Source organism: Vanacampus margaritifer, chromosome 18 (assembly GCF_051991255.1).
Source record: "Vanacampus margaritifer isolate UIUO_Vmar chromosome 18, RoL_Vmar_1.0, whole genome shotgun sequence".
Taxonomy (NCBI): Eukaryota; Metazoa; Chordata; class Actinopteri; order Syngnathiformes; family Syngnathidae; genus Vanacampus; species Vanacampus margaritifer.
Window position 1 is genome coordinate 4,845,312 of NC_135449.1, and position 14,194 is coordinate 4,859,505.

General features: G+C 41.1%; 1 protein-coding gene across 5 annotated transcripts in view; it reads right to left on the reverse strand.

Moving 5' to 3' along the window:
- Window positions 1-123: 123 nt before the first annotated feature.
- The window catches only part of dnmbp (dynamin binding protein), a 33,406-nt gene continuing 19,335 nt past the window's right edge, over window positions 124-14,194 (reverse strand). For 3 of the 5 annotated variants that reach the window (XM_077550725.1, XM_077550727.1, XM_077550728.1), the window contains 13 exons: window positions 7,948-8,162; window positions 7,756-7,855; window positions 7,517-7,664; window positions 6,644-6,661; window positions 6,014-6,213; window positions 5,434-5,564; window positions 5,223-5,327; window positions 5,021-5,149; window positions 4,188-4,523; window positions 3,917-4,114; window positions 2,733-2,931; window positions 2,092-2,651; window positions 124-925 (listed from right to left, as the gene is read on the reverse strand). In XM_077550725.1, the coding sequence (XP_077406851.1) occupies window positions 740-925; window positions 2,092-2,651; window positions 2,733-2,931; window positions 3,917-4,114; window positions 4,188-4,523; window positions 5,021-5,149; window positions 5,223-5,327; window positions 5,434-5,564; window positions 6,014-6,213; window positions 6,644-6,661; window positions 7,517-7,664; window positions 7,756-7,855; window positions 7,948-8,162 (2,525 nt within the window). In that variant the 3' untranslated portion in view covers window positions 124-739. Of the gene's footprint in view, window positions 926-2,091; window positions 2,652-2,732; window positions 2,932-3,916; window positions 4,115-4,187; window positions 4,524-5,020; window positions 5,150-5,222; window positions 5,328-5,433; window positions 5,565-6,013; window positions 6,214-6,643; window positions 6,662-7,516; window positions 7,665-7,755; window positions 7,856-7,947; window positions 8,163-11,292; window positions 11,510-14,194 lie in introns of those variants that run through there. The other 2 variants (XM_077550729.1, XM_077550726.1) reach the window with 2 other exon arrangements.

The window sequence follows — 14,194 nt, forward strand, 5'->3', positions numbered from 1 at the left end:
AAAACTTATTTAACATATTTTTGGATTACTTTAAAAAATCTTAATTTCTTTGCAAGGTGTACGCCGCCCCTCGCCGGACTCAAGAAAAATGGATGAAATGTAAAAGAGTAAGTCAAAACAGTATTTTTTTTTTTAAAACATTTGTTTTAATCAAAAAGGTGTGATTGCACACAAATATTCCATATACAGCATTACATACAGTAATGTACACGGGGAAAATATGCTCTCCCTATTGATGAACCTTTCTTTTTTAACCTCTGTTTTTCCACGTCTTCTTTTCACAGTGTCACTCCATGTAAAAAAAGAAAAAGAAAAAAAAAAGTAGGCCACAAAAAGGAGTGTTGTTTTAAATTGCACAACAACACGCCATACTCTCCTCAAACTGCAACCTCACTTTTATAAGTGCCTCACACTTGAGAACAGTTCGTCATAGTCACACCATTTATATGAAGCCAAATGGAGAAAGTGCAATGAACACAGTGATCGGGTCAAAAAAAATATATATTTAAAAAAAAGTCTCCTTTTAAGCTTGCCCGATGTGCTCCTCTTTAATACTAAATGCATTGTCCTCATTACTTCACAGGGTTCAATAGAAAGTACAAAAAAAAGCAAAAAAAATAAAATCTATAAATATAGGCATATGACACAAGGAGCATAAGTCAGTCACTCCCAAAATAAGCCGCTTGTTTATGGTTGTATTGCGTACACGTAAACAGTCTCACCGGCCTGTCACAAGCGCTCAAGTGTACTCGGATTTCCGGATGTAATTGGAAGGCACGTAGCCTCGTTGGCCGCCGGCTTCGCCGAGCCACCACTCGGGGTTGCCGTTCATGTCCTGGAACTCCAGTATACGCAGACGCTGGTTGGCGGAAATGCTCAGTTCGTTGGCGCAGCGAGCGCTGAAGGAGTACAGGGCGAAGTAGATCTGAAAAGCACAATTCCATCGTTGTCATTGGTTTCCAATATGTTGCCGGGCGAGCCATACACCGCTAATTGTCATTTTGTCTTCATATTTTTGTAAATATAATTCATTTAATTCTGATTAACTGACTCACTATTTTACTAAATAAATTGTTTTAAAATATATATGTACATTTTCATATACATTTATTACTAATATTTCCCATTAATTACAACATAAATGGTCAAACATCACTTCACTAAATTTTATATAAATCCAAAAATAAATTAGTATTAATTTTTTTTTTTTTAAATGACAGTAATATATTAAGTTAGCCAGCTAAAAAAAAAAGAAAAAAAGGCTAAATCAATGCAATTTCATTTATTTATGTTATTTTAGTTAATTTAAAATGTATAAATAGTTTGATACACATTTGAATATAGATTTGTTTGTTACTAATATTTTCCATTAGTTCCAGGAAAACACAATAAATGGTCAAACACCAATTAACTAAATTTAATATACCGGTACATTAAAAAAATTAAAGGTATTGAGAGATTTAAAAAAATAAATAAAATACAAATCACAGTAATATATTTCTGTCAGCCATTTTCTTTAAATGTCTAAATAAATATAAATCCAATTCATGTAATTATAATTGTGAGACCCACTTTTTTTTTTTAACCAACTAAATCTGTTTAAAATGTGTTTAGCTCGATACACATTTGAATATAGATTTGTTTATCACTAATATTTTCCATTATTTCAGGAAAATACAATAAATAGTCAAAACACCAATGTACTAAATTTAATATACCGGTACATTCAAAAATAAATTTATGGTATTGAGAGATTAAAAAAAAAAATTAAAATTAAAAAAAAAAAATCACAGTAATATATTTCAGTCAGCCATTTTTTTATGGCTAAATTAATGCAACCAATAAAAAAAATATTTAAAAAAATAATGCTAATCTGTTTAATTAAGCTAATTAGAATTCATATTATTTAATAATGATTAAAAATATTGACAACTATTTTCATTTAATTAACAATAAATGTATACAATTATATATTAACAAAATAAGCAAATAGGTGACTTTTCCAGAAAATACACTAAAACACCGAAACTTAGAACGAACCACGATCCCTCCCTACTATTCTAAACACAAAGCATCCAAAGTAAACCTCACCTGATGTCTGTCCACTTCGGCATCCTGCTCAGATTCGGGCTCACTGAAGTCGTCGAGAGCGCAGGCGGACTTCTTGTGGCCGCCGTCCCTCAACTGATAAGAATGATAAGCTTTGTCGCCGTGTCTCTGCTGCGAGCCGTTTCTGTGCGAGGAATAAGAGTCTGACTCCGACTGGTCGCTCGGGCTAGCGTGACTGGCGTCGTACGAGTCTCTTTGGCGGTTCGAGTGCCGGTAGGCAGACTCGGCATTCCTGTGACCAGAGGTGGCGCTCAGCTCAGCAAAGTCCTTGCGATTGGAGGGACTGGCCGTGTCGGGGTGAAGCCCACGAGACGTGGCGGAGTCGAGAGACGGGTGCGGGGACGATTGCGTCGTGGAGAAGCTGACAGCCGCCGTTTCCTGGTTGAAGGTGAGCGTGCTGTTGCTATTCTGGCGGGAGAAAACGGGCGAGGAGCCGCCGTAGCCGGACTCGTTGGACGATTGGCTCTCGATGGACACGTCCGACTGGCTCCGGCGTGGGTTGTACGGCTTGAGGAAGGAGCTGTACACGAAGCCCTTTGTGACTGCGGATCAAGAAACAGACAGGGTTGAAATGCTGTTCACGGGTTTTCAGCCATTTTCCTGCAGGACCCAGTTCCACCTACCGCCGTTATCAATCAGCCAGCGATTGTTGCTCCCCATCGGGTCCTGCTGCTTGATGATGCCCACCAGGTCCCCCTCCAGGATGGACACGTCCAGATCCTGGGCTGCATTGAAGTTCCTCTCAGCCTGGAAGAGTTTCCCAGGACCGTAACGCGACATCAAGCCGGCTCGATGTGCATCGGTCTGCAAGATGCAGTTGGGCTGGATGGAGGGAAAATGACAAACGTCAGATGTTAGCTCCCTGTGGCTCTAAAAAAAATAATTTGTAGAAATTGTTTTTGTTTAGGTTTTTTTTTTTACATATTTTTGTAGATATATTAAAATTAATTAATGATTAAATAAAAAAATGAATATTAAATATTAAAAATGTGAGAGTCCAAAGTTAAGTGTTAAAGGTTATATCTAAAAATGTCCAAAAAGTGACCAGAAAATATCCAAGAAGAGGAAAAGCGGAAAATTAGCATAAAATGTTCATGAAATTACCAAAAATGACAAGAGAACTAAATAAAAAATGTCAGAAATAAAAACATTCTAAAAAGTAACCATAAAATATCCACATAATTGCCAAAAATGTCAGAAAATGAATAGCACAAAAGGCAGAAAAAAATGTCAGAAAAGAATGAAATTGCAAAAAATGATAGAAAACAGAATTAAAAAGGCAGAAAAGAAAATGTTCAAAAAGTAACCATACAATATCTAAAAACAAAAGAAGAAATCTTCAAAATTACCATAAAATGTCCACATAATTGCCAAAATTATCAGAAAATTGATAGGAAAAAAGGCAGATTTTTTTTCTTCAAAAAGTAACCATAAAATGCCCCCCCCCCCCCCCAAAAAAAAGAAGAAATCGCAGAAATGATCATAAAATGTCCACAAAATTGCCAAAAATGTCAGAAAATTTATAGCAAAAAAAGCTGACTTGGTCAAAATGTTCAAAAAGTAACCATAAAATGTCCCAAAACAAAAGAAGAAATCCCCCAAATTACAATAAAATGTCCACAAAATTGCCAAAAATGGGAGAAAATTAATAGCAAAACAAGGCAGGCCTAAAATGGCGCTATTGACAGGTAAAGGTTGCCGAGTCCTGGGTTAGATCACGATAAAACCACCCCAAGGCGATGATGACCTTTGGAATGCTGAACCAAAACCAAGTTAAGATGCAGATGGCGTGAATTGTAGAACTCACAGGTCCTTGGAGTTGCTTTTTCGAGCTCTGTTTCTCGAGGGTTTTCTTGTTGGGGATGTTTGTTGCCGTGGTGATGGTGGTTGCTGCGGGCAGGTTTTCAGGGCAGAAGCTGAAACTCTGCAGCAGCTGAAGAACCCGACCATACTCTTCTTGGAACTGGGCTACCAAGTTGCCCTCAGTGCCGACCTTGCGAGAAAACTTAACCAGAAAAGGTCGCTATGAAGCAATTTCCAGAAATCACCGATAACAACCCTACAAAAATTGCACTCACTACTTGAAGGAGAGGTTTGATCTCGCCGAGGGTCGTCTTCATGAAGTCTTTCTGGGCTTGAGCGAAAGCCTTCACGCAGCCGGTGAAGAGCTCCTCGGCGGCGCCGTGGAACTTGGGGAGCTCGTCCAGAAGTTGGGCGTTGAGCGCCTCGTAGTTGCTGCGCGCCACCTGCAGCTCGTCTTGAACCCGTCGGTCCTTGAGGCGATCGGCGCGCTCCTTGCAGTTGTCGTAGTCCAGCAGCTTGTCGAAACGCTTCTGGACCAGCTTGTGAGGTCCGGCGAACATGAGGAGCAGCTGGGTTAGCGGGTTGATGACCAAAGCTTCTGTGCGCTCCTTCTGCTCGACAAAAAGGAGAATAAGCGGAGATGTTCAAAATATTTGCTTTTGATGTCCTCCATGGAAAATAAAAGCAATATTCTCTCCTAAGAGCACAACTATCATCTGTACATATATAAAAAAAGAAATTCAAATTGGAATATTCAGTTTTGTTTTGGTATAAGAATAAAGACATAGGAAGCACACAAGTCAGCTCAACCAAAAATGATAATTAGCTCTCTAGCGCCATGTGGTGTATTATGGTTTTTATGACTCTAAAGTCAAAAAATAATAATTCTACGTTTAGTTGATGCCCCAGTGAAGGGATAAATTGGATAATCACGGGAAATTCACTATAACACATCAGGTGTACAGTGCATCAAAAAACATGAAAAATTATGATTTATAATGGCATTCAATGGGCCAAAATTTGGACATTTTAACTCATGTGTAACATAAAAATTTGTTTCCCCACATATAATAATTTTGAAATTAAACTAAGGCTGAACTTGACTTACAAATTTGGTGAACTGTTGGTCGCTGATGCAGCGATGGGCTCTCTGGAAGCGCTCCGGGTCGGGCATACTTCGCTCCGTGTAGATGTCGCAGAAGCTGATGGCCGCCAGCACCTTCACCGAGGCCGATTCCTGCACACGATTCAAGACAATCAGAACCTTCCAAACTGTGGATTTATTGAGAACCATCCAAAAATTAAAGTACCCTGATATGCTGCAGGTACAAGGAAATATCCCGGATGAAAGATTTAATGAGTCTCTCCTGCAGCCGGAATTTCTTCTCCGCCTCGTCGAACGCCTCATCTTTAATCTGAGCAAAGACGGTGAAGCTTAAGAGTGGCCGATTTCCCACACTCGACACCGAAACTCAAGCGGCGTCAAGAATCTCGAGCACCCGTGGGAAACCTCGTTTGTACCTGGGGTGAAATTCCCGTCAGGTGCTTGAGGTGACTGCTGACACGGTTCGATTTCTTGATGATGGAATGCATGCTCAGTTTGGAGATTTTGTCGATGAACGTATCCTCATCGCCCTTTCGGTATTTCACCACTGCGGACAGCGAGGGGGAAGAGAAGGGACAAGATGAGCCAAGGCAACACATTTAAAAAATAAAAATTATTCCACTGAAGCAAGCCCCTTCGCTCCCGGCTGTTTTACTGAATTTTGACTGCTTTTGCAAGTCCCACAGAATATTCTGTTCTATTGCTATAAAAACATGCAGCGTACCAAAAGAAAGATCAGAGTCTCTAACTTCATCAGGAAAAAAAATATTTGTATATGTTTGTTTTTCAGCAATTAGCATTAGAATATAGCAATTTTTTTTTATCATTCACAAATATTTTGAAAACACTAGCAAAAAGAGCTTGTTGCAACATGGCACTGGCTGATCTCTTATACTCTGCTGCCACCTGCTGACCATTTTTTGTAATTACAAATAATTTTAAAAAACGTATTTATACGTTTTTTGGGGTTGAACGTCATTGCCTTTGGATTCTCACCAAGATCCTTCCGCCGCTTGCACTCGTTGATGTTCACGTTGATTTCCTTGACAGCCTGCAGGGCCTGAGTGAGCTGCAGCCGGTCGTGGTGGCTCTCGGGCGTGGCCCCCAGCAGCTCCATGAGCAGCAGCGGGTAGCGCATGACCCGCTGCACCGGCTTGATGAGGAAAGAGCCCAGGTTGATGTAGTTGGTTTTGCCCCTGAAAACAAAAGAGAAATGAATGGGCCGAACCCAAATAGTTGACCAGAAATGCGTCATGTGGCTGAGTGCACATGATGACATCATCAAATGATGACACATTTCAGGGATACGTCACTAAACAATTAGGAGGAATTAATTTGCGTAACACCATCAACAGGACAAAATAGCTGCATCTGTTATTGTTTTGCCGTTTTAGTCCACATGATGGCGTTAGTTGCCCACTTCCCAGATTATGCCACATATACTAAATAAGCAGGACCAGCAATCTCATTCAACGTCCACATGCAAAGATGACAACAATCTCAATCCGAGGAGGGGAATGAGACACACACAGGCGAAAAACACACACACACACATAGATCAATCAAAGGGTGTTAGCAATCAGGATGATTGACATGCTCATAGCAACACTCTTTGTGGAGACTTACCACTCTCGATATATGGCCCTGTGGATTGAGGGGGGGCGAGAAGAGATAACAGGATTCATGAGGCTAGGAATGTTTACATTTGCATACATTCAGACCTGGATGGAGACCCAGTGCGGGTTCAATTAGTGGCCGACGTTTTCTTGTAATGTAAAATGAGTGTTAAAAATGGTTTGAAAACATATGATACATTTGTTTATCATTCGCTCAGTCGAAAGCAGGTTCGAAACCAACCCTGTGTGTATCTATCAGCTCGTCGCGTCAACTCAAGTATTTTAACTCACTGCGGGCCAAACAGGTGCAACTAGGTAGGGCACATTCCTTAACTGCCTTACTTTGAAAAGCTGTAGCTTGCATTGTCAACCAAAAGCCAAATTGAAAATTAAGAAGGCGACTTTAAAGGAAGTTTATTTATCCACTTTTGTGGTGTAAAGTTGCTTAAATCAACACACTCTAAAAAGAGAATCGAACCAATTTAAGATTACTAATTGAATTGTTGGCCAACTAAAAAAAAAAAAAAAATTGGTAACACACAACTGAATTAAGTTAGTCCAAAGTGAATATGTTAAATTTAATTAATTATGAGTTCATTAAACTTAATATATTCACCTGAATTAAGTTGATCTAAAGTGACATTCACTTTGGACTAATTTAATTAAATGTTGTTACCAATTAAAGCGATTTTTTTCTTCTTTTTTTTTTTTTAAAGTTGGTTAATAATTCAATTTGTATCTTAAATTGCTTCACAAATTCTCTTTTTAGAGTGCAACATTACAGTGGTAACTCCAAAGTAGCCCCCGAAGGAGATAATGTAAATATAATTCATCTGCTCTCCGGGCCAAATTTTCCACACGCATATCAATCGATCATTCTTACCTCAACCTCTCCAGACACTCCAACACGTGGCGCTGGATGTTTTCATCTTTCTCGTAGCTTTCCAGCAGCGAGATGGCGTCGTCGTGGTTCTGGCAATAGACGTTGTACACGGACTCCAGCTCCGTTTTAAAGTCGAGGAACACCTTTCCTGGACAGTCACAAGACGCAAACGTTTGAGTTCCTAAATAGATGTTCTTCTTTCAAGGCCAACTATGAGCATTTTCCTCTTTAAGGCTTACCAATAGAGTCAGTTTCCTCCAGTGTTTCAAACAGCCGCTGCGACAGATCAATCACAGAGTTGATGTTGCCGAAAAGTCCGTCAAAATCCACGTTCTTCACCTTAAAAAAAAAAAAAGAAAAAAAAAGACATCACTGACAGATCTTACCATTGAACCACACAGTGTAAGTTCCAGATTGAAACTTCTCTTTACCTGCTTCTTCTGCAGAGGCTCGACGATCTCCACCACGCACATCTGGAGGTCCTTGATGTAGTCCTTCTCCGTCTGTAGGAGCTCCTCGATCACCTTGGACCGCTTCTCCAGCATCCTCAGCTCGGGGTCCTCTGTGCCAGCGTCGGCAGTGGGCGTGGCGTCGCTGGGCGAGGCGGGCTTGGAAGGTTTGGGCTGCGACGACAGCTGTGTCATCTCTGAGAAGAAGAACATTTCGATTTAGCGGCATTGCATTTAAAATCCAAACATTTCAGGCATTTTTTCTGTGTTGCTCTCGCGACAAGGTATGGGGTCTGAGAATGCTTTTAGAGCTTTCATGTCAATTGTTAATCAAAACCCACCCAAAAAACTGCCTAGCTATAGCTCCCATGGTGCTTGTTTACCTGCTAGGGGGCTAGCTAGCTAGGTAGCATCAGGGGCTAAAGCCGAACTGTGGAAGGGTTTTTACTTTCAGGTGCTAGCAAGCTAGCTCCCTAGCTATAGCTCCCATGGTGCTTGTTTACCTGCTAGGGGGCTAGCTAGCTAGGTAGCATCAGGGGCTAAAGCCAAACTGTGGAAGGGTTTTTACTTTCAGGTGCTAGCAAGCTAGCTCCCTAGTTATAGCTCCCATGGTGCTTGTTTACCTGCTAGGGGGCTAGCTAGCTAGGTAGCATCAGGGGCTAAAGCCAAACTGTGGAAGGGTTTTTACTTTCAGGTGCTAGCAAGCTAGCTCCCTAGCTATAGCTCCCATGGTGCTTGTTTACCTGCTAGGGGGCTAGCTAGCTAGGTAGCATCAGGGGCTAAAGCCAAACTGTGGAAGGGTTTTTACTTTCAGGTGCTAGCAAGCTAGCTCCCTAGCTATAGCTCCCATGGTGCTTGTTTACCCGCTAGGGGGTAGATAGCTAGGTAGCATCAGGGGCTAAAGCCAAACTGTGGAAGGGTTTTTACTTTCAGGTGCTAGCTCCCTAGCTCCCTAGCTATAGCTCCCATGATGCTGGTTTACCTGCTAGGGGGCTAGCTAGCTAGGTAGCATCAGGGGCTAAAGCCAAACTGTGGAAGGGTTTTTACTTTCAGGTGCTAGCAAGCTAGCTCCCTAGTTATAGCTCCCATGGTGCTTGTTTACCTGCTAGGGGGCTAGCTAGCTAGGTAGCATCAGAGGCTAAAGCCAAACTGTGGAAGGGTTTTTACTTTCAGGTGCTAGCAAGCTAGCTCCCTAGTTATAGCTCCCATGGTGGTTGTTTTCCCGCTAGGGAGATAGCTGCCTAGGTAGCATCAGGGGCTAAAGCCAAACTGTAGCAGGGTTTTTACTTTCAGGTGCTTGCTAGCAGGTAAACAAGCACCATAGGGGCTATAGCTAGGGAGCTAGCTAGCTAGCATCAGGGGCTAAAGCCAAACTGTGGCAGGGTTTTTACTTTCTGAACCTGGATTTGCCACCTCTATTGATCAATGTGTCTGAACCTAACAGGGCCACATTTCTCAGGGTGCCAAGGGGCCACAGGGAGAGCCCGGTTCACGCACCACTGCCTTTCATGAATGGGTCCAAAAGCGGAGTGGACTCTGGCTCTTTGTGTGTGTACAATGTGTGACAGCGGGCGAAGATTTGGTGGCTCGCAGGGAGCCTAAGAAGGCAGAAGGGAGGGGAGATAGTGGAAATGCAGTGATGGGACCGAAATAGACCAATCCAGATGAATCACAGCCTTAATTTAGGGGTCAATTATGTATTGTAATTTACTGGAAAAAAAATTGTAAACATCTATTATAAAAGGTCACTCACTGGACTCAAAAAAATTTGAGTGCAGATTGAGATTGTGCTGTTTGATAAGGGTGACGTCACCCATTGCAGATCCAACAGATGCTGTCAGACGCTAATTACGTTAACGCCGCTTATCCTCGCCGCAAAGCCAAGCTAACACAGGAAATTATTGGATGACGCCACAAAATGAGATGCATTGTCACCGTCTGACTAAATATAGATGACACCAAAAAACCATGAAAGTGGGGGGAAAAAAACACATACTGTATATAGGGGAAGTCAAACCAACTTTTTTTTTGGGGGGGGGGGGCAATAATGTGCTCTATGCAGCCCCACAGGTCTAATTATGGTATTCAGGTTAACGTTGCGTTAGTGGAATATGAATTAAGTAGCAAAATCCATCTCATCTTTATCTTTAACCATCTCAGGGTGCGGCCATTTTGCCACTTGCGGTCGATGATGACATCAATGTTGCTCAGGGCTCAGGCAATGACCAATCACAGTTCCCCTGTTTTCTGAAGCTGAGCTGTGATTGGTTGTTAGTTGTTACCTGAAACCTAAGCAACATTGATGTCATCTTCAGTCAGCAGCAAGTGGCAAAATGGCCGTCCCATGAGATGGATAAAAATGGCTGGATTTTGCTTATTCCACAAATGTAATATTAATCAGAATGTCATGTTTGGACTAGTGAGGTCACTTATAACATATTATTGGCAATAAATGGTTAATGTTGACTTCAACTTTAACACGATACATTTTTGTCAATCAAACCAAATATTTTTTTTATGTGACTTGTGGACTCCCAAATGTGCAAAATAATCAATTGTGATCCCTGGAGCCACCTGCCTCGTCTCTCCTTCTCGGCCTGACCTCATCTCTTGTCGCTCCACCTTCACGCGATTTAGCTTAAAGCTCAGCTCAGGGGAGCTTTTCTCCACCAGCGCCATCCGTCCGCTGGTGCGCCAAGTCAAGCGTACCCAATGAAGAAAGCAGTTGGCTAATGGGTTAGTGCAAATCGGACAACAAGGCACAAAAGAGTCGCTAAACAAAAGACGGCGCGTATAATTGGAATCAATCGGCCCATTCCCACGTTTGATCTACGGCACGTTTTGAGCTGACCCACTTTTCTCAAGCGACACTTTTATTTGCTCCGCCATGTGGAATCAAAAGAGTCTGACACACAAATTTGGATTTGCATTCATTTACAGTATAAGTAGGACAACTTCCAAAAATACACACAAAATGCCTATAGAAAGTGTCACCTTATAAACGGGGAATACCAGACACTACATTAGATACACCTGCGGTCCAATACACAAGCTGCATCTAAATTTGTAGTGTAGAACTTTATTGTTTGTCAAACATTTTCAGCAAAAGTTAAATAAGCCAGCAAACGACTTCAGTAGTATGCAGTGGCCTCTCAGAATCTCAAAAGCAAACAATATACTCAAACACTATGAAAAAATGTGCAAACTAGAGCAGCTTTTAATGCACAACTAAGGTTCTGAAAGTCTTGTGGAAATGCACTCGTCAACAGAATTTTGATCTAAAATTCGCGTCAAGTGAGTGGAAGGAGATGACGAAGCTTCACCCACCTGTTGCAAGCAATTTGCTTTTAGACCTCTTCCATCAAACACAAGCACCGCCCCCCTCCTACCCCCATTCTATTCCTTCTCATTCATAAACAAAAAGTAATTCAAACAGCACCAGCCATTTGAAGATAGTCCATTGTCAACATGGAGAGTCCGGCTCACACGGCCGCTGGTCCGATGTGCAGAATCGCAATTCCACAGCTCCAATTACCATGAGAAAAGATGGGAAGCCACCATGATTGCACACACCAGAGAGGACGACCACTGTGGTGGATAATAAAAGCTGGAAGTGGATGTATGATCACATTTACTACTTTTTTTTTCCTCCCCACAATTTTTTTTTTTTTTGTCTGCATTGCAAAAAAAATTGGTTTTATACACATAATATATTTTAATTTACTGTAATATAGTGTGGGACAGGATTCATGGTTTGGCTGAAATCCAGTCCAGGTTTTGGATGCAACCGCTAGATGTTTTCACAGACACCTGACCTAGCTCCACCTCAGAATGATATGCCAAAACTCCACATGAAACCCAAAAATGCTCCACAATTACCTCATAATGTGAGACTGCAACTTAAGTTGACTTTTTTTAACAACTTAAAAAAAAAAAAAAAAAAAAAACAGCCAGTCAAAAGTCAAGTTGACGTTTGGCAAAATCAAGTATGTCCACAGGAGAATGCACGGTCGCCCCGGCAACCGGGCCAGCAGGAGGGAAAGAGGGGGCCCTCATATCACAAGCCAAAGTTTTTGAGAGTTCAGGGAGGGAGGGATTTTTTCCTTCCAGGAATCACAAACCAATCACAATAACGTTTTTTTTTTTAATTTTTTTTAGTTAGGACATGATATAACATGAGAGAAGTTTCATGGAAACTCAAGCGAGTTATAACTTGCAATTAGTCCTGAATGTACCGAAATGAACTCTTGATTATGGTGACAAAAAAACAAACAAAAAAAACGTTCACCCTGTGAAGTGGATATATATATAATAATAATAAAATAATAAATAAATAAAAATAAATAAATAATAAAATATAATATATTATTCCGCAAAATTGTAGCATCTGAGGTCTCTTTTAAGCATACTGCAAATCCCCAAAAAGTCAAATCATTTCCAGCATTGCAGAACGACCTGACAAACTCATTTACGGCTTTGATACTAAGTCGGAAGCCAGAATAGAATCAGTTGTCTGCTAAATGCCCTTAATTTTCACCCAAAACAAAACAACTATTTAAACTGGCTGCATCCTTGGTTGCTGTCTAATGAGCTTGCACAGAGGGAAGCTCATATGGTGACATACCACATCCTGCTTATCTCTGAGGGTCAAATGTTAAAGGGTCACATTCCAGCTTGTGGTAGACTCTCACAGTAACCTCTCTGTGCCATCACTGGCACTACCTGCTAACAAACGCAGCTGTTACCGCCATGTTTGTCGCACTGTGGGGAAGAAATTTTCTCATTTGGCTGCACCGCTTCATAAACAATATGCAGTTTGATTGAAGAGACCTTCAGTTTTGCATATGAGGAGAAAGCGGGCTCATCTATTGGGGCTTTACTATGGCTATTTTTCATGCTATAAAGACATTGCCTGAATGGTAAAGTACTACTTGTGCACAGCCTGTTTGTGAAGAGCTTCGCCAAATCTGTTGTCATGATAATTGTTGGAGACAAAGGCTCCTTTTACAATGCACGGAAAAGCCGGCGTACAACGTTGCGACAACAATTTTCCACCTTTGGAGGTAGTATTAGAGCTATGACGGAGGCAGGATGGCATCTACGTGTAAGTGAATGCCGTAAAAATGACACTGAGGTGTGACATTATACACCGGAAATTTCATTTAAGTATTGTTGAAAAAAAATTCTCATAGTCAAAACCTTTCAACATAACACCGACACTGTGATGTTTACGCAAAAGGAATATTGATACTTAGATAGGAACGAGAGGTTCAAATCTGACATGGTCAAACATCAGCAGCATTTGTTTTTCCCACAACTCAGTCTGCAGGTTTATCAGCATGTCTACCATGGCCTGGCTTTTTTGCTTTCACACGTGGACTGTGTGAAGAAAGAAAAATAAATCTGCCACATGAGAAACATGTGGACGCCTGAAGGTAGATATTGAAAACTAGAAAGACAGGAGGAGCCCATTGTAAAATGTGCAAAAATAGGGTAGATATTGTAGAAACACAAAGCCAACATGGTGGGCGGACAAGATAACTATTTGAGCATTCATTCTCTGAGCAACAGTTTCATGGCAAAGCAAAGTACGACTTTAATTCTAAACCGATACTCCTATTATGAGCATGTCAATAACACATGCACTGACTCACGCTGACTTTTGGACCGACAACATGCTTACCATTGGGTGTGATAGACTTTGGAACAATGTTGTGCTACGACTTGAAATATGGTCTGAAGATTTGCTCGCTTAATTAATACCCAGCTACTTTACCCCCTCCACCATTGCCCCGGGGCCCAGCCAGCCCACCCACCAATGGTGGTGATTGTTAACGGATTAGACAGGACGACACACTACACAGCATATGCTGCTCGATCATAGCAGCATGACACAATGGCCACAGACGCTAATCAAACACAGTTTTACATCTTGTGTACAGGGGAAATAAAAAGTCTACACACCCTTGCTAGGGTGTGTACACTTTTGCAACTACAGTATTTCTGTTTTTACGCAACCCCTTGAAAGAGTAAAAAAAAACAAAAAAAAATGGTTTTAAGTAGAAAATGGTTTGGAATGGCATTTAAAAAGGGGTGTGTACACTTTTTATACCTGCTGCATAATTTAATTACACAAATCTTTCAAGACATTTATTCTACATATCAACAATAGCTTAATCTTGAACTGAAATAGCACCGTAAAAATCACCTAAAAATGTTTTTAGCCATG